We start from the raw sequence: 23,500 nt of genomic DNA on the forward strand, positions 1-23,500 counted from the left end.
ATTCTTTGCAGCAGGTACATTAATGAACCCTCTGCGCTACCTTAAAATGAGTCAACACTTCCACTAGACAAAACTCACATCTCTCTCTAGGAAGAACATTAATCATCGTAGTTGTATGTCGGTGAAAATATCTTAAAAATTTCCAGTACAATTTAGCAAGAATAACTTTTTACAGACTCATATCATACAGGCTCCAGCATGTACCTTAATAGCTCATCGTGTGTTGTCACCATAAACAGGTGCAAACAGCAGTTCGCTACCTAAAATAACTAGGAAAACTGGATCTATCTGACCTAGAACTTAATATATTTATACTGAATTATAAAATATATATTTAGTGCAGGTAGATAAATGATATTCTAGAGCCCAAATACAGCGCCATGTAGAAAGAAATGTCTTCCTCCCCACCGAATTTAGGCCATACTGCATTACTCATTTTGAAGTCACTTATAAAGTCGAGACCTCTTCTTTCAGCACTTTCCTTCCTACTTTGGTGTTCCTGGATCACATAGCTTTTGTCGTCCGTCAGCCACCTAAATAATATCATTTTTCGGCAGCAATGACTCTCAACTTCACAGGCAGAACAAGATACACTAGATAACCGAATTATAAGTATATAACCCTTGAATTCTTTCCTTCGCATATATATTAGGCTTGACAATCATTCTGATTAAAATAATTGTGGCTCCAATTATTAACCAACACTTTCATATCCTTAGCACCTTCATTCCCTTTGTGTTTGCCCCTTTCCATAAATATCTGCGTTGTTCTTTCTTAAAGGAGGTTACTCCCAAACTATGTGTATATACACTAAGGGGCCGATTAGGATGGCGGAAGGACTTGCGTCCGTCCGCCACCCCTGAGTAGGAGGGACCGTCCGCATGGGCAGCGGCGGTCCCTCCATGGCAATTAGGATGTGACCGCCAGGGTGGCGGTCACATCCTCTATTATTAACATTGCGGCGGGTGCAGCTTCAAGCTGCACCCGCCGCAATGTTAAAAATGCATGTGTTGCATTTACATGCACAAAGCGGCAGGCACCGCACGGTGCCTGCTGCTTTGTGTACGCAAATGCAGGGGGGTACCATAGGTACCCCCCATGTGCACCCCCCACCCCCCATTCACCCAGGGGGCCCGCAACGGGCCCCCAAAGTGAATGTCCGTATGCTTTTCCATGGCGGAAAAGCCGCCGTGGAAAAGCATATTTACACAAACATCATAATATGGCGGACGGTGTCTCATAGACACCGCCTGCCATGTTATAGCTTTCCCGCCGCGGTCGGAAGCCGACCGCGGCGGAAAAGCGGCGGACGGAATTCCAGACCCACCAGCCATCCTAATTTGGCGGTGGGTCTTTGGAGTCTCCGCCGCGGTTTTTCCGCATCCTCCAGGCCGGCGGACACTTCCGCCGGCCCGGAGGATGCGGAAAAACCGCCATCCTAATCGGCCCCTATATGTTCTCTCCCTTCTTCATATACCCTGCTCCAACTCACTACCATAATTAGCTATTGTATTTTCTATGCTCACACTAGTTTTGCTCTCTCTCACTGTGCTACTGAGACCAATAAGGAGTCTTTTATTAACAGCAGTACGTAAGAAACCTTGAGTATACTTGCACCATTGGTAGATGTGATGTGTACCTGTTTAGATGAAGCTTTGCATGTGGTAGAATATGAATTTGTGATGCTGCATGGTGCCTACCTTTTTTGATCTAATGTCTGCAAAACCGTAACTGTAGAATTTCTGAAAAATATATATTCAGTACTTCAGAAGAATCTAAAAAGTTCTGAGACCCTTTAAAAGATTGTAAGTTAGTCTCTGCAATGAACTAGGGATAGGCTTCCTCTCTGGCTTTGCCCATACCTCAACATGGCAGGATGTTGTTTTACCATTGCACACAAACCCGTCCTCACTGAGCTCCGAAAATATAACCAAGGGAATTGGCGCTGTTCACCTCTTTTCAGGTGGAGTAGCCTGTTCATGAGTAAAGATCTCCGTACATTCTATAAAATAATATCAAACTCAAAAGCAACCATTTTAACCAAGCTTGTAGGTTCATCTTTGGATCAAGGCTTCAGAATGTTATGCTGGGGAATGTTGAACTAGAGAAAAAGAGACTCAGGGTCTCAACTGGGGGAGGGTGGTAAAGGAACAAGATATTTTGCAGATAGTCACCATTTATAGATGTGCACTCACTGCAGGAACTCCTTCCAGCAGGAGCACCTTCCGACAGACCAGCTGTAAGAAAACGACTAGATCCATTGACAGGTACTGTTTTGTTCCTGCCTGGTATCACCATGGCAGCCCCAGACAGAACAAAGCAACAATGTCCACCATGATTTAACAGAAAACTACCAGCTCATTAGAGTCATCAATATTTCATTTTTGAGAATACCTCTTCTTGTATTTTGTTTCTGGAAAACACCCTCAGAAATGGCAACCAGACTGCTATTATAAAGCGGGTCATCTAGCACCTTCAAATTTGTATTCCCCACCCATTCAGCTGGGATCTTTAAAAACTGGGTGGGCTGGCTGACGCGGGGCAAACAGACACAGCGGCCTCCACAACCCCAGCAAGTCTCACAATTCCTGTCTTTAAATGATAACATTTGTCTTCAAGATCTGGGAGTTGGGACCATTTTATTCATAATCTAGAGCTCTTTACCTTCTTGCCAGTTGTAGCCCCAAAAACTCCCCAGACCATATCACATATTGCAGTCTCTAGCAATTACAACCTTCTGAACTGTAGGCTTCATGAGATTACACCCGGGAAATTAATAGTTGCTGAAAAGTCTCCTTTGCGCAGATTAAAATTTAGCTTGTGTAGTGAGATACAATTCCATATTTTATGTTGCCTTTTTATAGATTTCAAGGTAATTTAATCTGCTCTTCATAATCTTGTCTCAAATTAGTTTAAGAGAATTCTTTGATTAGACTGCATTTGATTCTCATGGGCAAATAAACAATTCTACCTTCAAATTTTAATATTTTGCTTGTCATTTTCGATATATGTAATGTGAAAGTATTTTGTATAAATGTCCAAACTGCGCCAGTTCAAAGCCCTAGAGATGGCCCGCTCTCTCCCTTGGCAACTGAGCACAGGTTCATTGGTTGCTTCTCACAATGCAGATCTGTATTATGGGCTTACGTTGAATCCTGTGCTAGTGTTGCATATCACCATCACGTTGCTCTTTTAGTTCTCCCACTAGGAACAATATTGAGTTAAAAGGATCAAAGTCCATCGTTGGTAGTTTATTAGTACATTTATGGGTTATTTGCCCAAGCGATTATGGTGCATATATTTCTAGTCAGAATAGCATCACATCATGACCTTTGAGAGGGCCAAGAATATGGTGGTTGTGTCTCCACTGTGCAGCTCAAGAAAGTTGGCTCCCACACCGGGCGTCTCCTACAATCACCCTCTGATACAACTCTTTGATACATGATCCAGATCACCTCTATCTCTCAGCACCTTCATGTTCAGCAGCATCACATGAGGTGGTTGCAGGGATCTCCTTAGCACCTGGTGGCAATCGTGGGTCAAAACAACCAAATATAGGGAGGAAAATCCCCCAAACCACAAACATGTGACAAATGTTGGGCAGTCCAATAGACCAGGGCTTCTCATGTGGTCCTCAAGAGGCTTAAGTTTGTGATATTTTCATGAGAGATTGGAAATCTGGATCTTTAGTTTGGCACTGCTTTGTATACCTATTTGAACATTACAAAGGTACAGTTGAGCAATTTTAAATTGGGCAGTTTGAAAATAACTCCTGGGCCTCTCTGCATTTTGAAACCGCAAACAGAAATTTCATAAACAAATGTAGAGGTAAAAAATACCTAAAGTAAAATATTTTGCAAGTAATGTACCTTTACTCTACAGTTTGCAGGCAACCAGAAAAGTGAATTTAACTTGTCATGCGCGAAACAGATTTGCATCAATTGGACCGCTGAAAATGTTGAACATTTAGAAATAATCAATTATTGAAACAAATACCTTTTCCACAAGCTCTTGGTTTCTTCTATATAGTGCTTGTTTTTCCTCAATCAATTTAATGTCCTGAAATATTAACAAAAATCATTCAGTCTTAAAAATGTGATAACAATTAAATGGACAACATCTGATGAACAATAAATACAATTACAAGCGAACTAATACAACTGCAAGAAAACGAACATTGTTAACATAACAGTGGTCAACTAAAAAGCGTCTGCAGTCCCTTCTGTGATACCAAAGTGCCCTGGGAGGGGGGGGGGGGTACACAGCAGGTGCTCAAGCCCATTCTGCCCAGGGGACTTTCTATAATACAGCCACAAGAATTGATGCTCTATCAGAGAGAGATTACGTAATGTAGCCCCTCTCTACAAGAGTCATCAGGCATCAGGGAAAGCTTTAGTGCACTGTTTTCCGTTCCACAGAATAGCCAGGAGAAAAAGTTGAGATCTCTCCAAGGATGCCAATGTGGTCCCTCCTAAGGGTGGGCAGTGGGGCCCCTCTGTGCCTTCTTCTTGAGCATCACGGGGTCCACACTCACCAGGGTGGTGATGCCACCCACATTAATATTATCGAATGGTTTTACCTAAACATAGCCGACTATGTATTCTGAGCATTGGTTCTGGAATACCTGTTAACTATACCGAACTGATGTTGTGATGGGCCATAACTTCATTGACAGCATAATAATGCTACCCACCATGAGCTCTCAGTGGCAGCAATTTCCCACAAAAGGGTTCCCGCCTGTCACTACTCCAGACTCCAGACTCCATATAGTATGGTAGCTACCACATGTTACGTAACAAGGTCCCTCAATTTTTGTATTCTGTGAATTCATTTCCACAAATAATAATAGCATCCCTGTGAGAAATCACTCCAAAACGTAGTGTATGGCCATCCATTTCATGAGCATAAAGGAAAATTTAGATCACTATGGGTCTTTGAACAGCACTATTTCCATGATGCATGCAAAACACTTTCCATACCTGCCCCTGCTCTGCAAGAGTTTTCTCTAGGTCCTCTATTTGCGTTTGATACCGTTGCACATCTGCTTGCAGCTGCTCACGAGTCTGTAGGATATGAGGGTAGACGCATTAAACTTTCTTAAAACACAATACATATTAAAGTGGGTAAGTGCGTTATGGATCAATGTGAAGCCATGAAAGTAGTGCAAATATATAAGCTAAAACCTTATTTGTGGGTAAAGTATTTATTGTGTGGGCAAAGTCAGACACAGACAGTCATTATTGACTTAGCTGTAATTCACAAAACATTTTACAATACTACAGTAAAGAGCAACTCCCCAGGTCACGGCATATTGCAGCTTTAGTCTATGCACATGGTCGGGCAGAAGCTCACCATCAAGTCAACCTCCATGGATACTGGAGCGTCAAGCTTGACATAAGAGATTGTTGAGAAGTCCCTTTTTTGGTTTGAGCCTGTGACAGCATGCACTAGCACATGTCTCACTTGCGAGACTCTCTTGTATACAGAAAAGTGCCTGAAGCCGGCCCATTGCTTGCCATTTGTTGACTTGCATGACACTCTTCTATACAGCCTCATAATTCATCAAGGCAGGCCTAACATAATTTCCGTTCCTCTCTGTCGCACAGGGGCCAAGTACTGATCAATTCAACATAATCTGTGCCTGTCAGCTGCTCCCGATGTAATTGAGGTACTATTGTATTCATTTTAAATGTTAGTGTCCCTGCAAACAGGCGTGTGACTGGCAAAAATATGCCAAGCAGGACAAGCAAAGATTTATTTTCTATAGTTATCTTTCTTTTATTTTGACAAGTCTTCTTTTTTCACGTTGCACACATATTTTCTTTTATTTTTGATTGTTGGTGACTACAGAATTGGAAAGTGACAGAATTTCTTTCTTATGTGTAATTTCTGAAATGATGCTTTAACACATAATCGTGCAGTACACCCCAATCCACCCCACTCCTATCTGCCCACTCCAATACATGCCAATCCACTCCACCTCACCCCACATCAATCTGCCCCACTCTATCCAATTCACCCCAGACTAGTCCAACCCACCCCACTCCTATCCAAACCACTCACCCCAAACCAATCTACCACACTCCAATCCTCCCAACCCACCTTACTCTAATCTGCACAACTACATTCTGCCCCACTCCAATCCAAACTTGTCTACACACTCCAAAACAATCTGCCCCACTCCAATCCAAAACAGTCTGCCACACTTGAGTTCAAAACAATCTGCTCCACTCCATTCTAAAACAATCGTCCTCAAACAAATCCAAAACAGTCTGCCCCACTCCAATCTACCCGACTTCAATCCCAAAAATATGCCCCACTTCAATCTGCCCCGCTCCAGTCCAACACAATCAGCCCCACTCCAATCCAGAACAACCTGCCCCACTCCAATCCAAAGCAATCTGTCCACACCATTCCACGCCACTCCAATCTGCCCCACTCCAATCCAAAACAATCTGCCACACTCAAATTCAAATCAAACTACCCCATCTAATCTGCCCCAATCCAATCTGCCCCACTCTAATCTGCCCCACTTCAATCTGCTCCACTCCAATCTGCCCCACTCCAATCCATAACAATCTACCTAATCCAATCCACTCAACTCCAACCTGCCCCCACACAATAGCAAAACAATCTGCCCCACCCCAATTCATTCCACCCCAATCTGCTCCACTCAAATCTGCTCCACTCGGATCCAAAAAATCTGCCGTACTCTAGTCCAAAACAATCTGCCCCACACCAATCCAAAACAATCTGGCCCACTCCATTCTAAAACAATCTGCCTCACATCAATCCAAAACAGTATGCCCCATACCAATCTTCCCCACTTGAATCCAAACAATATGCCCCACTTCAATCTGCCCTGCTCCAATCCAACACAATCTGCCCCAATCCAATCCAAAACAATCTGCTCCACTCCAATCCAAAACAATCTGCCCACATCTTTCCACCCCACCCCGATCTGCTCCACTCCAATCCAAATCAATCTGCCCTTTTCCAATCCATTCCAATCCATTCCACTCCAATCTGACCCTCTCCAATGCAAAACAATCTGCCCTACTAAATCGAAAACAATCTGGCCCATTTAACCTGCCCCACTCCAATCTGCCCGACTCCAATCTGCTCCACCCCAATCTGCCCCACTCTAACTAACAACACTCTGTCCTCTCCAATCTACCCTATTACAATCTGCCCTACTCCAATGCAAAACAATCTGCCTCCCAAACCAAAACAATTTGCCCCACTCCAATCCAAAACAATCTAATCTGCCTCACTTCAATCTGCCCCACTCCAATCAGAAACAATCTGCCCCTCCCAACTCTGCCCCCTGCTATCCAAAACAATCTGCCCCACTCCAATTTAAAACAACCTGCCCACTACAGTCCACCCCATCCCAATCTACCCCACTCAATCCAAAACAATCTGCCCCACTTCAATCCATCCCACTCCGATCCATTCCACTCTAATCCAAAACAATCTGCCACACTCCAATCTGTCCCTCTCCAATATGTCTCAGCCAAATCTGCCCCACTCCAATCCGGTTAACTCCCATCGAAAACAGTCTGCCTTACTCTAATCTGCCTCTCTCCAATGCAAAACAATCTGCCCACTCCTATCAAGCCCACTCCAGTCTGCCTCACTCCAATCCTAAACAATCTGCTCTACTCTAATCTGCCCCACTCCAATCTACTCCATCCCAAATCACCCCACTGCAATCCGATCCACCCCACATCAAATCAATCTACCACAATCCAGCCCAATCTAATCCAACCCAATCCAGTCCTATACAGCTCACCCCAATCAAATCCACCTAACTCCACCCCCAATCCACCACACTACAGCCCAACCCCCACAATCAACCCCACTACAGAATGCCCCACACCAATCTGCCCCACTTCAATCCAAAACAATATGCCCCACTTCAATCTGCCCTGCTCTAATCCAACACAATCTGCCCCACTCCAATCCAAAACAATCTGCCCCACTCAATCCAAAACAATCTGCCCCACTAAATCCAAAACAATCTGCCCCATCTAACCTTCCCCACTCCAATCCGCCCCACTCTAATCTACTCCACTCCAATCTGCCCCACTCTAACCAAGAACAATCTGTCCACTCCAATCCACCCTATTACAATCTGCCCTACTCCAATGCAAAACAATCTGCCTCCCAATCCAAAACAATCTGCCCCACTCCAATCCAAAACAATCTAATCTGCCTCACTTCAATCTGCCCCACTCCAATCCAAAACAATCTGCCCCACGCCATTCTGCCCCACTCTAATCCAAAATAATCTGCCCACTACAGTCCACCCCATCCCAATCTACCCGACTCAATCCAAAACAATCTGCCCCACTTCAATCCATCCCACTCCAATCCATTCCACTCTAATCCAAAACAATCTGCCACACTCCAATTTGCCCCTTTTCAATATGTCTCACCCAAATCTGCCCCACTCCAATCCGCTTTACTCCAATCGAAAACAGTCTGCCTCACTCTAATCTGCCCCCCTCCAATGCAAAACAATCTGCCCACTCTTATCAAGCCCACTCCAGTCTGCCTCACTCCAATCTAAACAATCTGCTCCACTCTAATATGCCCCACCCCACCCCACTCCATCCCAATTCACCCCACCCCACCCCACTCCAATCCGATCCACCTTACATCAAATCAATCTACCACAATCCAGCCCAATCTAATCCAACCCAATCCAGTCCTATACAGCTCACCCCTATCAAACCCACCTTACTCCATCCCCAACCCACCACCCTACAACCCAACCCCCACAATCAACCCCACTCCAATCCAAAACAATCTGCCCCACTCTATTCCGAAAGAATCTGCTCCACTCCAATACAAAACAATCTGCCCCATCCAATCCAAAACAATCTGCCCCACTCCAGTCCAAAACAAACTGCCCCACTCCAGTCCAAAACAATCTGCCCCACTCCAATCCAAAACAATCCGCCCCACTCCATTCTAAAACAATCTGCCTCACACCAATCCAAAACAGAATGCCCCACACCAATCTGCCCCACTTCAATCCAAAACAATATGCCCCACTCAATCCAAAACAATCTGCTCCACTCCAATCCAAAAGAATCGCCCACATCATTCCACCCCACCCCGATCTGCCCCACTCCAACCCAAATCAATCTGTCCTACTCCAAACCATTCCAATCCCTTTCACTCCAATATGCCCCACTAAATCCAAAACAATCTGCCCATCTAACCTTCCCCACTCCAATCCGCCCCACTCTAATCTACTCCACTCCCATCTGCCCCACTCTAACCAAGAACAATCTGTCCACTCCAATTCACCCTATTACAATCTGCCCTACTCCAATGCAAAACAATCTGCCCCACTCCAATCCAAAACAATCTAATGTGCCTCACTTCAATCTGCCCCACTCCAAACCAAAACATTCTGCCCCACTCTAATCCAAAACAATCTGCCCACTACATTCCACCCCATCCCAATCTACCCCAATCAATCCAAAACAATCTGCTCCACTTCAATCCATCCCACTCCAATCCATTCCACTTTAATCCAAAACAATTTGCCACACTCCAATCTGCCCCTAACCAATATGTCTCACTTAAAGCTGCTCCACACCAATCCGCCTTACTCCAATCGAAAACAGTATGCCCCACTCTAATCTTCCCCCTCCAATGCAAAACAATCTGCCTACTCCCATAAAGTCCACTCCAGTCTGCCTCACTCCAATCCTAAACAATCTGTTCCACTCTAATCTGCCCCAGTTCAATCCATTCCTTCCCAATTCACCCCACTCCAATCCGATCCACCCCACATCAAATCAATCTACCCCAATCCAGCCCAATCTAATCCAATCCAGTCCTATCCAGCTCACCCCAATCATATCCACCTTACTGGATCCCCAAATCACCACACTACAACCCAACCCCCATCTGCCCCCACTACAATCTGCCCCACACCATTCCAAAATAATCTGCTCCACTCCAATATAAAACATTCTGCCCCACTCAAAATCCAAAACAATCTGCCCTACTCATATCCAAAACAATCTGCCCCACTCCAATCCAAAACAATCTGCCCCACTCCAATCCAAAACAATCTGCCCCACTCCAATCCAAAACAATCTGCCCCACTCCAATCCAAAACAATCTGCCCCACTCCAATCCAAAACAATCTGCCCCACTCCAATCAAAAAAACAATCTACCTCACTTCAAATCAATACAATCCGCCTCAGTCCAATACAAAACAATCTGCCTCATTCCAATCCAAAACAATCTGCCCCACTCCAATCCAAAACAATCTGCCCCACTCCAATCCACCCCGCTCCAGTCTTATCCACCTCATCCGAATCCAATCCACCTCACCTCACCCCAATCCAATCCACCCCACTCCAATCCAATCCACCCCACACCAATCCAATCCAACCCAATCCAGGCAAATCCAATCTACCCCACTCCAATCCACCCCAAACCAATCCACTCCGCCCCACCCTAATCCAATCCATCTCAATCCAATCCACCACACTGCAATGCAGTCTTCTCCACTCCAATCCACCCCATCCCACACCGATCCAATTCACCCCACACCAATTCACGCCACCCCATTCCACCTCACTCCATTCCACCCAAATCCTGTCCACCCCAGTCCAATCCAAGCCAGCCCATTCCAATCCACTCCACTCCAATCCACCCCACCCCACCCCAATCCAGTCCATCCCACCCAACCACATTTCATTCCACCCCCTCTAATCTAATCCACCCCACTCCAATGCACTCCAATCCACCCCACTCAATCCAATCCATTCATCCCACCACACTCCAATCCACCCCACTCCAGTCCAATCCATCCCACTCCAGTGCAATCCAATCCACTCCAATTCACCTCACTCCAATCCAATCCACCCCTCCAGACCACTTCAATTCACCCCTCCATTCCACTCTAATTCACCCCACTGCAAACCACTCTACTCTAATCCAATCCACGCCAACCCAACCCAATGCACCCCACCCCAATCCAATCTATTCCACACTACTGCAATATATCTGAATCCAATCCAACTCACCCCATTTCAATCCACCCCACTACAATACAATCCACCCCATCCAGTCCACCCACTTCAGCCCACCCCACTCCACTCAGTCCAATCCAATCCACCCCAATCTACTCCAGTCCAATCCACCCCACTACCTCAATCCAATCTAACCCATTCCACCCTGTTCCTTTCCACTCGACTCCACTCTATGCTAATCCACTCTATTGCCAATCTATTCTACAACACTGCGCTATATGACACTCCACTTTGCGAACATCTCTGCCACTGAACCACTGAACTCTACTCACCTCTACAACACTTTTCTCCCCCTACTCCACTCTGCAACACTCTTCTTCAATAAATCCAGTCTATAACACTGTACTCCCCAGTCCACACTAGTGTACAACATGGCAAAACCGTATTGCCAATAGCTTTTGCCAATGCTTGTTAAAAGGATGATGCTCAGAAAGTAGGACTTTTCTTGTACAAAATATTGTTTTCAGTTCAGGTCAATCAACTGAAGTGAATCTGGAACACAGCTCCCAGAAATTGTCTATGAGATAAACAAAAACCCAAGTTTGGAACACCTCATCCTTGCCTACAAGCAAGTTAATGCTTGTGAAGTGGAGTGCTAGCTGCCTAGACCAGCAGGAATCTTCCTCGGTCCCACAAGATCTTGCACTCTCACTGCCTCACAGCTTGCAAAGTCCGGCTTGCATGTGGGCCTGCTCTGTGTCAGAAAGGGCATAGCTGGGCTGCAGGCATAAGCTGAAATTCAACACTTTCTGGGAGCCAGGCTGTTCTCTGGCAGTCAAAGGTGAGTACACGTGATGTCACCAGGTAAGAGGTCGTGTGATGTCACTTCCTGTGATGTCATCCATTAACAAAGGACATATGATGTAATTTCTGCTACCCCTGGAATTTTGGTGAATCAAAGCCCTGACAAATTTAAATGGTATGCTACAAATACTGCACTATTGTGAATGAAGGGCAGTGATTCGCACCTTCCCCGTTGGTACCATGAATAGTAATGATGGCAATAGATTTTACCTACAGTGAATATCCAGAAAGATTCAACATTCGATAATTTAAAAAAGTGGAAAATAATAACTCTTCTTCAGAGCTTTATATTAAGTACTTTTTTTTGTTTTGTAAGTACATTTATAGATCTGCAGATTACTTGAAAGGTGTTTGATTAAGTCTGATAAAGAACACATTCATAACGTATGGCAGCGAGTCCTGTGAAAAACTATCAGCCATGGTTTTAGTTACCTGAACAAATGGATATATGTGCTGAGCAATTTAAAGGGCACAGCCCTGTCACTTGTTCAAAAGATTCATGTCGAGATAGAACAGAAAGTGGTATAATGAACTGTAATTTGCACATCAATTAGGAGACGCTCTCCTTTTAACTTGAGAGCACGTCACAATGCCAAGGAGCAGCTTGTGTGTAATCTTAAAGGATTCAAAAGGAATTACATTCCAGGCCTTTAAGTGGTTAAGACTCTTGTTGATTGACTGACAGAGGGTTTCATTTTTAAGGGTTTTCCATAAAATATTCTGCTAGAACCCGGTAAACTGATTGGGGGTATAAAAATGCAAATGCAATATAGCTGAACACAAAATACAGCTCTGTCGCTCGGGGAGTGAAGAAAAACGTCGGGTTAGGAGCCATAAATCAAAATTCGTGATTCCAAGCTGCACGCGAGGGATGTTATGTATTCAAAGCAGACGGTTCGCAGAGAGGCACTGCCTTCCTGCATGTTAAAGAGGCACTTACTCATTTCATGTGTGCTGCTTTGAAGTTAAGACCTCTGAGGACTGTCGATAGCACCAGAGAAGGCTAGAAAGGTCAAATTTGATGATTCAAGATTGTTTCAGAAAGAAATGCATTGGCAAGGCCAATCGGTCTCGCTTTTACCAGATGAGTGCCAAAGTATTGTCTTTACCAGTGCCTTTTAAGTTACTGTTTTAACATGGATGCTGAGCGTTTTGTAACAATAAAACTACATGAGCGAAAAAAGAATGCCACTCCGAGTAGCAACATATGTCAGGCATATGCGTTAAGACATACTCGGAGACTATGAGAGCACATATGTCTACATGTCTACATGCATGCACATAATGAGTACAATGTCACAGCAGCCTTTTGGTTTATTTAGTAAAATCATTTGGGCGGAAGCATTTAAAAAATAGGGACAGACGCGGCCGGCAGTGGCGGCTCCTACACTATGGAGGAGGAGTGTCGCCCACTGCTTTCTTGCAGTGCGAGAAGCAGAAACATAAAATGCCAATAACTTCTAGTTATTACCATTTTATATTTGTGTTGTGGTGTGGGGCTGTTGCTCTGCTCTCCCAAGCAGGGCAAGGGCAGAGTGGTGTGCCCACTCCTAAGTGCGCTAAGACTGTTCTCCATGCAGGATGCAATGCAGCCTGCATGGAGAACATGCCCACCCCATAAGCCCCTGGCTGGGCACCCTCCCGACCAATCACAACGCTGAATTCACTGTTGTGATTGGCTTAGGGGAGAGAGCCTGGATGCCTGCTGCCTGCACCTTGTAAGTTTAATGATTTTTTTTAATTAAACCCCTCGTGTGACCTCCCCCGTGACCCACTCCTACCTGCACGACCCCCCCTGTGTCTGCTCCCCCACCTGCGACCCATGCTGAGCCACAACTGGTGGCTGCCACAGGTTACATTGGTGGGGTGGGGCAGGGGCTGGGCGGGGGGAGTGGACAGATGACAGGATAGGGGAAGTAAAAAAAAAACACTCACCTTGTAAGTGCTTTTATTTATTTTACTTTCCCTATCCCGTCATCTGTCCACTTCCTCCCCCTCCCGCCCATCCCACAGCTTTTACCTGTGCCGCCTGTGCCTGAATAGGGGGTGGGGAGGCATAGTGCTTAATTTGAGCTGGTGGTTGCTGGTGGGACCTACCAGGACTAATTTTTCCTTATCAGGCATTCCCCAAGTGCAACAGAGAGGAAAACATACAAGCAGGAAAGAAGAAAGACAAGAAGATCAAAAACCGTCAACAAGTGAGAAAGTAGGAGCCTGCAAAAGTGAGATAAAGGGGCAAGGAGCATCCGGCAATGGAATAAAGAGATATGAGGTCGATTCTGGTCAACCCAGACTTTGTATTTGGAGCATGGACATTTATTTGCACCAGCCTCTGTCTTTTGAGCAGTGCTTTGGGCAGCATCACCCATTCTGTCACAAACTAAGCACTGGGGAGCCAAGAGGTTGGGTGGAGGAGAAAGGGAATTTGGAAAATCAAAGAAGCGTGAATGTAAAGGTGCCCTCAGATTAAAAATCTCCTAAAAAAGATTTTATAAAACAAGAATGACAAAGCCAATTGGTATGGCTTTCAATTTCAGTTATTAGGCATATGTATTGGTTTTTCAATGCTTGTTTGCAGTTTTCGGTAGATAACGTAATGAGATAAAGGGCAGCTTATGAATTAAAACTGTGTAAATCTTACAGAATTAGTATTTTTATGTTTTTTAAATGTCTCAAATAGTATGTTGTCCCTCATCCTCCTGGACCTGTCAGCCGCCTTCGACACGGTCTGCCATCGCACTGTAAAGACACGCCTCCTAGAAGCCAGAATCCAAGAGAAGGCTCTTCACTGGACCACCTCCTTCCCCTCCAGCAGAACCCAGAGCGTCTGCCTCCCACCCTTCCGATCCGAAGCCACCGACATCATCTGCGGCGTCCCCAGGGCTCATCCCTCAGCCCAACGCTGTTCAACGTCTACATGGCCCCCCTCGCACAAGTGGCCCGCCACCACGACCACAACATCATCTCCTACACTGACGACACCCAGCTCATCCTCTCCCTCACCAAGGACCCACACACCGCCAAAAGCAACCTCCACGAGGGAATGAAGGCCATCGCCGATTGGATGAGGAGCAGCTGTCTGAAGCTGAACTCGGACAAGACGGAGGTCCTCATCCTCGGACCCACCCCCTCAGCCTGGGACAACTCCTGGTGGCCGACCACACTGGGAACAGCACCAACACCCACCGACTATGCACGCAATCTAGGATTCATCCTCGACTCCTCCCTCTCCATGTCTAAGCAGGTCAACGCCGTCTCCTCCTCCTGCTACAACACCCTCCGCATCCTCCGCAGGATCTACAAGTGGATCCCGACCGAAACAAGAAGAACGGTGACACAGGCCCTCGTCAGCAGCAGACTGGACTACGGCAACACACTCTACACAGGAATCCCAGCTAAACACCTACGACGACTACAACGCATCCAAAACGCCTCCACCCGACTGATCGGCAACGTCCCCCGCCGCAGCCACATCACCCCCCACCTGAGAGACCTACACTGGCTCCCCATCGACAAGAGGATCAACTTCAAGCTCCTCAGCCACGCACACAAAGCACTCCACAACGCCGGACCAGCCTACCTGAACAGCAGACTCAGCTTCCACACGCCCACCCGCCAGTTCCGCTCCGCCAGGCTCGCCCTCGCCAATCCTTGTTAGGGTGAACCAAAAAAGACACTAAATTGACCTAGCTTGAAACAAAAGTAGTCAGGCTCAACTTGGAGGCAATGTGCAAAGTATTTATACAGTGCACAAATAGTAAAGTAAAAACCCATTACGATAGAAATCTCAAACTAATTTAGATAAACAGGATTCATTTTAATACATAATACAATACCAGAATGACAATTATCCAATCAGTAGAACCGGAGATATGCAATTAAAATGTAAGTAAAAATAGTGCCTAAAAGCACAAAGCATTTAATGTCAATACAAGGACCCCCTGCTACTAATATGGGTTCCTAGGGCAGGGAAAATACAAGTATTGAAGAGAAATTCCCTAGGTGTGTCTTCTAAATATGTGTGACCTTATACTAAACACACATGATGTTAATAGACTCAGTGTCATCTGGTTGCGCTAGACCGGGTAATGCCACACGTTCAGTCTGACAAGAATAGTGCACGGGTCAGGTACAAGGACCAGGTTAGTCCCTCTGAAAAGCTACATTCTCAAAGTTGGGCGCAATGACTTCAATTTGCGTTGGTGGAGGCCAAGAGAAGGAGGCTGAGCATCACAGACGGTCATTGCTGTACGGTGAAAAGCAGGTCAGGCATAGCAGACGGTCATCGCTGTAGCACAAAGAGCCAGTAAGCCACCATGGACGGTCATTGCTTCAACAATGTGTTGGCAGTTGTCACTAGCTGTCAGTGCTGTAGTGCAAAATGCTATTCAGAAAAGGGGGTGGTGATGAACAGAGTGTCTGAATTAAGCAGACCACTCTTACCCAGTTCAAAGATCAGGGCTTGATCCATCACCGTTATTTAGCTCACTGCCCCATCCCAGCTCAAGCTAAAAAACGGTGATGGATCAAGCCCTGATCTTTGGACTGGGTAAGAGTGGTCTGCCTAATTCAGGCACTCTGTTCATCACCACCCCCTTTTCTGAATCGTAGTGCAAAATGCAGCACTCTTTTTTTTTTAAAACCTTTAATCATATAAGCAGAGCAATACAAGCGCAGGCCTACAACCACTGGGGCCGGCCGCAAAATCAGGAGATCAAAAACAGAGCAGGTTAGACATGTATGGTAAAAAGTAAGTACAGTATAGCCGTGAGATGTGGTCGTAACACAGGAAGCGCAAGGATAAAAAAGGTTTCATTTTTATGATTTTAAGAGGAGGCAGCGGCTATATCTACCAAGGCGCCATGCAACACAGTCAGAGAAAAGGAGACGGGAGGGGTATATCCCCCCATGCAATCAGAAAGCAATAATAAGGAACGGGGCCAAATGCACCCTACGCCCACCAAAGGTGGGCCAGAAGTAAAGGACAAACCATAGCAAGCAATTTAACAAGACGTCGTGTAGAAAGCCCACCTGCCCCAAACAGTAAGAAAGACAAGTGCAGACACCGGATAAATAAAGGAGAGAAAAAAAAAGAGAGACATAGCCAACCCCCTTGAAAGGGGAGAAAAAGGGACCATAGAACAAAACAAATTAAAATAACAAACCCCCCCCATCACCCGCCACCCTACATCACCGTAATGGCTATGGCCTACCCCACTAACAGCGTGTCTGTCGCCCCAGAGTCACCCGAAAAAAGGGAAATAAAAGAAGAAGAAGAGAAAAATAACGAAAGGGAGAAAAAGAAAGAATGAGGAGAGGAGCCGGCGATGGAAACACTCAGTCCCCCCCCATCCCCGCAACAGAAAACTTACAAATCGAGGCCAGAAAGAATACAGAGAAAAGCCAACGCACAGGGTGCAATCAAAAACAGTCCACAAGACGAGTCCCGGATACGCCATTAACTAAGAGAAAGTCCCGCCAGGATCTAGGCAAGGTCACCCCTGGCCACTTCTGTGAATAGTAGAACTGCCAAACCTCCGTGCAGTCAGGAGACAGTACGACACAAAAAGTCCATACCAGTCAGGTAAGGCAGGCGGCATCTTCGCACAACACTGTCCCAGCCACCAAGAAGTAGCCAACGATACATGGCAGCAGCCAGAATGCAACAGTACGCCAATCACCAACGCGGCCAAGTCCAAAATCAGGTCTGCCCAGCACGGAGTGGAGAACACAGGATGTGGGAAACATTGCCGCACCGGCGCCAGGTCCATTTGTTCCCTCAAAATCGTAGACTCATCCAGGGACCCCGGCTCAGCAACCGGAGGAGAATCAACAGGACCAACTCGGGGAGAAGGCACTACGGTACAAAATGGCGGATCAACAATGGCAGCGATCCGTAACTCCAAGTCCCGGGACTTCCAGAGCAGATCGGTTCGCAGAGTAACCAGCGCAAGCAGCACATGACTTCGTGTAAGCGCCGCCCCAAGTAACCGAGGTCCGGGGGTCTCAAATGCAACAGTGTCACAGTCTCCGGGAGGGATACACTCCAAGGGGCCATCCGCCATCTTGAGCACATCGTTCGCCGCCATTATCCCCTCCACCTCCAAGTCCATCATGACCGCCAGAGGCAACAGGACCCACAGTCGATCAGCGGCGGTCGGCGCCCGGCGAAGAAAGGAGAGTCACCAGAAGGCCGGGTGTGCTCCCAGCAGCTCTCCGGGAGCCAGGCACCGGTTCCCGGACGGGACTATTAACAAGAGTGGGCGTCCCACCCAAGGGGAACCGGACAACACGGCCTCTCTCCGGTTCATCAACTGCTCGGGCATACGGGGTGACCCACTATTGGGAGTGGGTCCGCTCCATCTCTCCCGGCTCGCGGCTCTCAGGCTCCCACCAACAGGCTTCTCATCCGGACCAGGGCCACCAACACTCCGAACACCGCCGGGCAGGCGCTGCACTCGAGGCCCCGGCGTCAGGGCCGGGAAGGCCAGCAAGCAGACAAGGGCAGATCGCAGGAGCCACTGCACGTTGGAGCCCCAAAATCAAACGGTAAGTGAGCGATTTTCTCTAGCAGTAGAAATAAGAAATCCTCGAACAGGATTATCGACAGGATAGGTAAGCGGGGAGGAAGGGACCTCAGAGCGAAGCGTTCATGCGACTGTTCCGATCGCCATCTTGGCTCCTCCTCTCAAATGCAGCACTCTTATTGTTGGTCACCACGAACATTCATTGTTGTCAGGAAGAGCAGGTTTAACTGGAGCGTCACGTTAGAAGTCATTGCGGGTGACAGAGTTTCAACTTGAGCAGCCCGTTTGCATCGCAAACAGCCTAAACTTCAGGTTTTTCACCTTCACTTAATGTCACTATAATGCCAGCTAAGGGTACAGGAACTGGGGGGGAACCCTTTATAGATAAGGACTCCCTCCAGCAGAGGCTAGTAGCAGGTTTCAGACAGCTGCAGTCCAGTTGCACCAGGGCAAATGGCAGTGCAGATAGGCCTCCTAAGCATGCTGAGTCCCTGTAGTTTTCACAGAATATTCAGTCAACTGACCATTTGAGTCACTCCGAGTAGCCTGAAATGAAGGCAAGCAGGTCCAATCTTCCATTTCACACAGCAAGGTAGTCCTTCTAGCACCAGGGCAGCAGTCCTTCATCTTTAACTGCCACAGGTCCATGGATGAAAAGTGGCGCTAGAGATCCAATAATGATATGTGGTGCATGTCTTTGATTGTGGTGGCTCCCTGCTCTACACCCAAAACTGAGTTTGGATATTTTTCCCCTGGTTAAGGCTTCAAACTGTCAGGGGGTGACAAACGGCAGGGCAGGTCTGGTGTTAGGTTCCCTTGTGTCTGCTGTGAGCAAAGCCCTTTGAAGTCTAAATGAGGCTGGGTACAGCCCCTCCCCAGTTATTCTTTCAGGATTGTCCACCCTCTCCACACCTAAGCCCCTTTGTATCACTGTCTAGAAGTAATGCACAAACCCCAACAACAGGGTCATTCTCAGATATGGTTAGGCCAAGAAAATGTCATCTTTCTAAACGTGTCATTTTTAAGAACCTATGAACTTAAAATCCTACTTCACCATTAAAGGCGATTGTAAGTTACAATTCGTTTGGGTGCAAACAGCATACCGGTATCTGCTCCCAATCTAAAGTTACCACAACAACAAAAAAGCTGGTGGTGACCCTGCAAAAAGGGCCAGGTCCAACATGAACCCACTTAAGCCAAAACGTAGGGTAAGCTAATCAATACCATGATGGACTTCCCTGCTTAGGCAATAGAACATGGATAATAGCCCTCGTTAGCAGTGGCACTTGTCAGTTCTATCCCCATCCTGTATTCCCTCAAGCATAATCCTCTGGGGTTACTACACTAGCCAATGGGGAACCCTTCTCCTCATCTGTGGATCACATCAGTGAAGGTCCTGGTCTTAACTTACTCACAGGTGCACCCCACTAGGCCGACAATACCACCATACCTATTAAGGTGATGTGGCCCATTCCCTCCCTTGGGCCAAACTTCTGTCCCCAACCTGCTAGAACCTGAGATTTGTTTAGCTTTCGGCTAAAGATCCTTCAGTCTCACTTCATAAGCCAACAAGCGTTTCTTTTCCTCCAAGCCCCTGTCAGCCTTCTTTGTAGCCCTCTTGTCAGCATCCTTCTCCGTGGCTGCCTCCAATTTCACTTTAGCTAGCTGCAGGTTAAGCTCCTTCTCAGCCCTTCAGTCCTTCAGCTCTTTAGGTAAGAGGTAGGCAGGGGACCTTGCTTCTGTAAGCAGGTTTTCCTCCTCTTCGTGCTGTAGCTCTGGGCCTGTGGTCATGTCATCTCCTTTCTCTTCCTCAATTTGGTCCTCCACATTCACCTCTCCTACTCAGGCCTTTTGCCATCCCGCCCTCTGGGTGCAGCCTGCGTCCTGCAGACCTCCTCAAAAGCTTTTAGGGCTATTTGAAAGTCTACATATGTGGACCCCTTCTTCACGGTTAGTCCCCTATGCTAGCAGAGCTTCCTCAACTTTGCCATCTGAAGGTTCTCAATGCTGTTAAGCTCCAAATCCATCTTCTAAAGCAGGTATCACAAGTGAAACAAATGAAAGTCAGGAATAGATTCTGGAGAAAGAAATAAGATAGCTAATCAAGGAGAATTTAAACTAAATGTTGAATCTGATGCTATATTACTTATAAAGGAATTTTGCACAAATCACTGTGCGACTCATTATGATGTTGGGCAGTAAGCCATCCAATAGCTCGTCGGAGGCTTTCCACCCGACATCAGAGGTTTCCGTCCGACCATCTTATTACGATACTGGCAGTTGGAGCGAATCACGGGGGGAATTCCGCACAGCTTCTGCCGGGCTCACAGAGCCCATCGAGTTGGCGGCCGGAACGATATTCCTCAAATGGCAGTGGAGGCAGCCTTGGCTCCACAGTCACGATTACAATTTTGTTTTCTGTCTACCCTTTCATTGCAGTCAACCTGCCATGAAAAGGCAGGTGGAAAGTGACTTTGGGGCCCCTAGCAGGGCCCCCATCACCCCAGGGCCTCCGCTATGGGGCCTGGGGGCCAAATATCAATGCACTGTGTTGCAGACAAACATCCATTTTTGTATTGCAGCTAGTCGGGTTGATTCCATCCTTCTACAGTGTCGGTCGGATGCTCATCTGACCAACATCGTCATAGACCCCTGATTGGCACTGCACAAACACAAGTACTGGATCTCACCACTGAACACCAATGTAAGAAATTGAGTTATTGGTTGAGGTGGTGGAAACTCCACTCAGGCAACCACCACATATCTTGTCAGGGTGAAGCTTGGCTTAACTAAGAGGCAATGTGTAAGGAATTTATGCAGCCTACAAACAGTAACACAATGCAATAAAAATCCCAAAACAATTTAGAAATATAGGGTGTATTTAGAAAAATAAAACAATACCAGAATGACAAAAGTCCAATCAGTAGAACAGGAGATATGCAATTTTAAAGTTGTAAGTAAAAATAGCACCTAAAGAATATAGTGCTACTTAAGGTCATCTGGTTGCTATCAGGGAAAGTCACAAGTTCATGCCGACCCAGATGGAGTGCAGGTCAGATACAGACTAGGTTAGTACAACTCAAGAACAAAAATCTATTTTGCGGTTCACCAATCATTCCTAATTTTCTGGTTTATCTGTACCAAAACCAGCTAGAGTATTACATTGAAAAATAAGATCATGCACACATTTGATTGTTAATTGAGCAGCATAGCATATAACATTTAAAAGCTGATTTATATCAGGTAATTTAAGCCATTTGGACCTTAACTTCTCGTTCCGCATCTAGCGTTCCTCCAACTTGTTCCTGAAGCAGAGCATATGCACGTTGAAGTGCCTGATACTCCATCGTCAATTGGCGAAATCTCAACTCTGTTTCTTCTTTGGCCATTCCCTGTAAAGTATGAATCAAAATATACTTTTTAAACCATTGCCATTTCCTTGAAAACCAACACCATTCCTATAAATAAGCCTTGCAACCAAAAACCATGAACACCTTAGCTGTCGGCTCCCTTCAAAGAAGGCCATAAATGTCTAGTTAGTAATGAGATACAGCATACAATAGTATCAATACATGACATGGCTGTAGACCAAAATTCAAATTCAGTCTCAGTGACTTGTAGGAACTACCTGAAACCATATTCTATGCCACAATAAAATACATTTGAATAATGACCGTATGTTTATGAAAGTTTATTGGTTATATATGTATTCCTTCTATGAAAGGGGAAGCATGGCAAGTTGAGGCATTAAAACTGATTTTATTTATGCAAATGGCGATGGTTTGGTGGAAACCTAGTGCCTTTCCAAAGGGGGTCCCATGAAACTATACAGCTACAGAACATCAAGAGGAGTTTTCACTCAACCTGAAAAGTTTTTGTCTCAGAATTTTTTCTTCAAATTCACCAGTAGATGGAAGCTTTGGCAATCAGCCAGTCAAGGTACTATTTGGGCTAGGTGAAGCTTTGGAATTGGTGAAAATTTATATTTCACGCTCTTGAGAAGTGGACATCCACATTTTGAGTTCTTTTTAAATATTATCCTTTCACACCTTTATCCAATTTAGCATTTTTTAAAAGGAATTTATTGGAACGAAGCATTTCTGAAGTATTCAATACATGCTCAAAAAGAACATGATTAGAACTAGACTCTTCGATTCATGGATATGAGCAAAAAGATACCATAAGAGTTTTCCCACATTTTTAATATGTTTTAAATTAAAATTTTACCAGAACTGAATATATCAAGCAATCTGAACACAACCCATGGAGGGCATATTTGGGAAAGCAATCCATAACGTATATCCTGATGACCTGTGGAAAACTCAACTACCAAAGTACTGCTCATGGAACAAGCAAAATTATTTTCGTATTGTAAAGATTATCAAATGACATAATAGATTAGCATATGTTGTTGACCTTATCATAATTTAAGCAAAGACAGACATATCCAGCCGCGGCCCGTGGAGGGAGTTGCGGTGGAGCAGGCAGGTGGGGCGGGGGAGGGGTAGGGTGGGGGGTGATAAAGACCAGAATCTAGATGATTGCAGGTAAGTAAACAGTTAAATTAATAAAAGGAATTTCGTTCCGTGCCCTGCATCGCAAAATGCGATGCAGGGCACGCTACGAAATTCGTTTTATTAATTTAATTGTTTACTTACCTGCAATCATCCAGATTCCGGTCTTTATCACTCCTCACCCTGCCCCTCCCCCGCCCCGCCTGCCTGCCCCAGCGCAACTCCCTCCACGGGCCGCGACTGGACATATCTGAGCCTTACAATGTCTTACAACAGAAGGGCAAGTGTCAGGTTCAGATTCTGTTTTTCCCACTCTTGAATTTTCAGTTGGGACATAGAAAAGTTGGGGTAATCCACAATGCTGTATAGGTTCTGCTAAGGAAATAGAACTTCTATACATTTATGGCATTTGTCAGAGTCTGTTCACTGCTCTAGAAAATGTACTGAGTTAACATTTTATTTGTCTTGAATTAGGAAATGTACAAAGAAAGTTGATCCACATTCAACAAGGTATTTTTTCAAAACGTTTTCACTCATTCAAAGATTAGCTTTGTAAAATGTTGTGCACCTTCTTGATGAATGTATTTT

General features: G+C 45.8%; 1 protein-coding gene across 1 annotated transcript in view; it reads right to left on the reverse strand.

Annotated features, from left to right (window-relative positions):
- The window catches only part of JAKMIP3 (Janus kinase and microtubule interacting protein 3), a 771,326-nt gene that overhangs the window by 128,535 nt on the left and 619,291 nt on the right, over positions 1-23,500 (reverse strand). The window contains exons 11-13 of the mRNA XM_078643479.1: positions 21,662-21,790; positions 4,980-5,063; positions 3,997-4,059 (exon numbers count right to left, since the gene is read on the reverse strand). Coding sequence (XP_078499605.1) covers positions 3,997-4,059; positions 4,980-5,063; positions 21,662-21,790 — 276 coding nt within the window. The remainder of the gene's footprint in view (positions 1-3,996; positions 4,060-4,979; positions 5,064-21,661; positions 21,791-23,500) is intronic.

Source organism: Lissotriton helveticus, chromosome 5_1 (genome assembly GCF_964261635.1).
Source record: "Lissotriton helveticus chromosome 5_1, aLisHel1.1, whole genome shotgun sequence".
Taxonomy (NCBI): domain Eukaryota; kingdom Metazoa; phylum Chordata; class Amphibia; order Caudata; family Salamandridae; genus Lissotriton; species Lissotriton helveticus.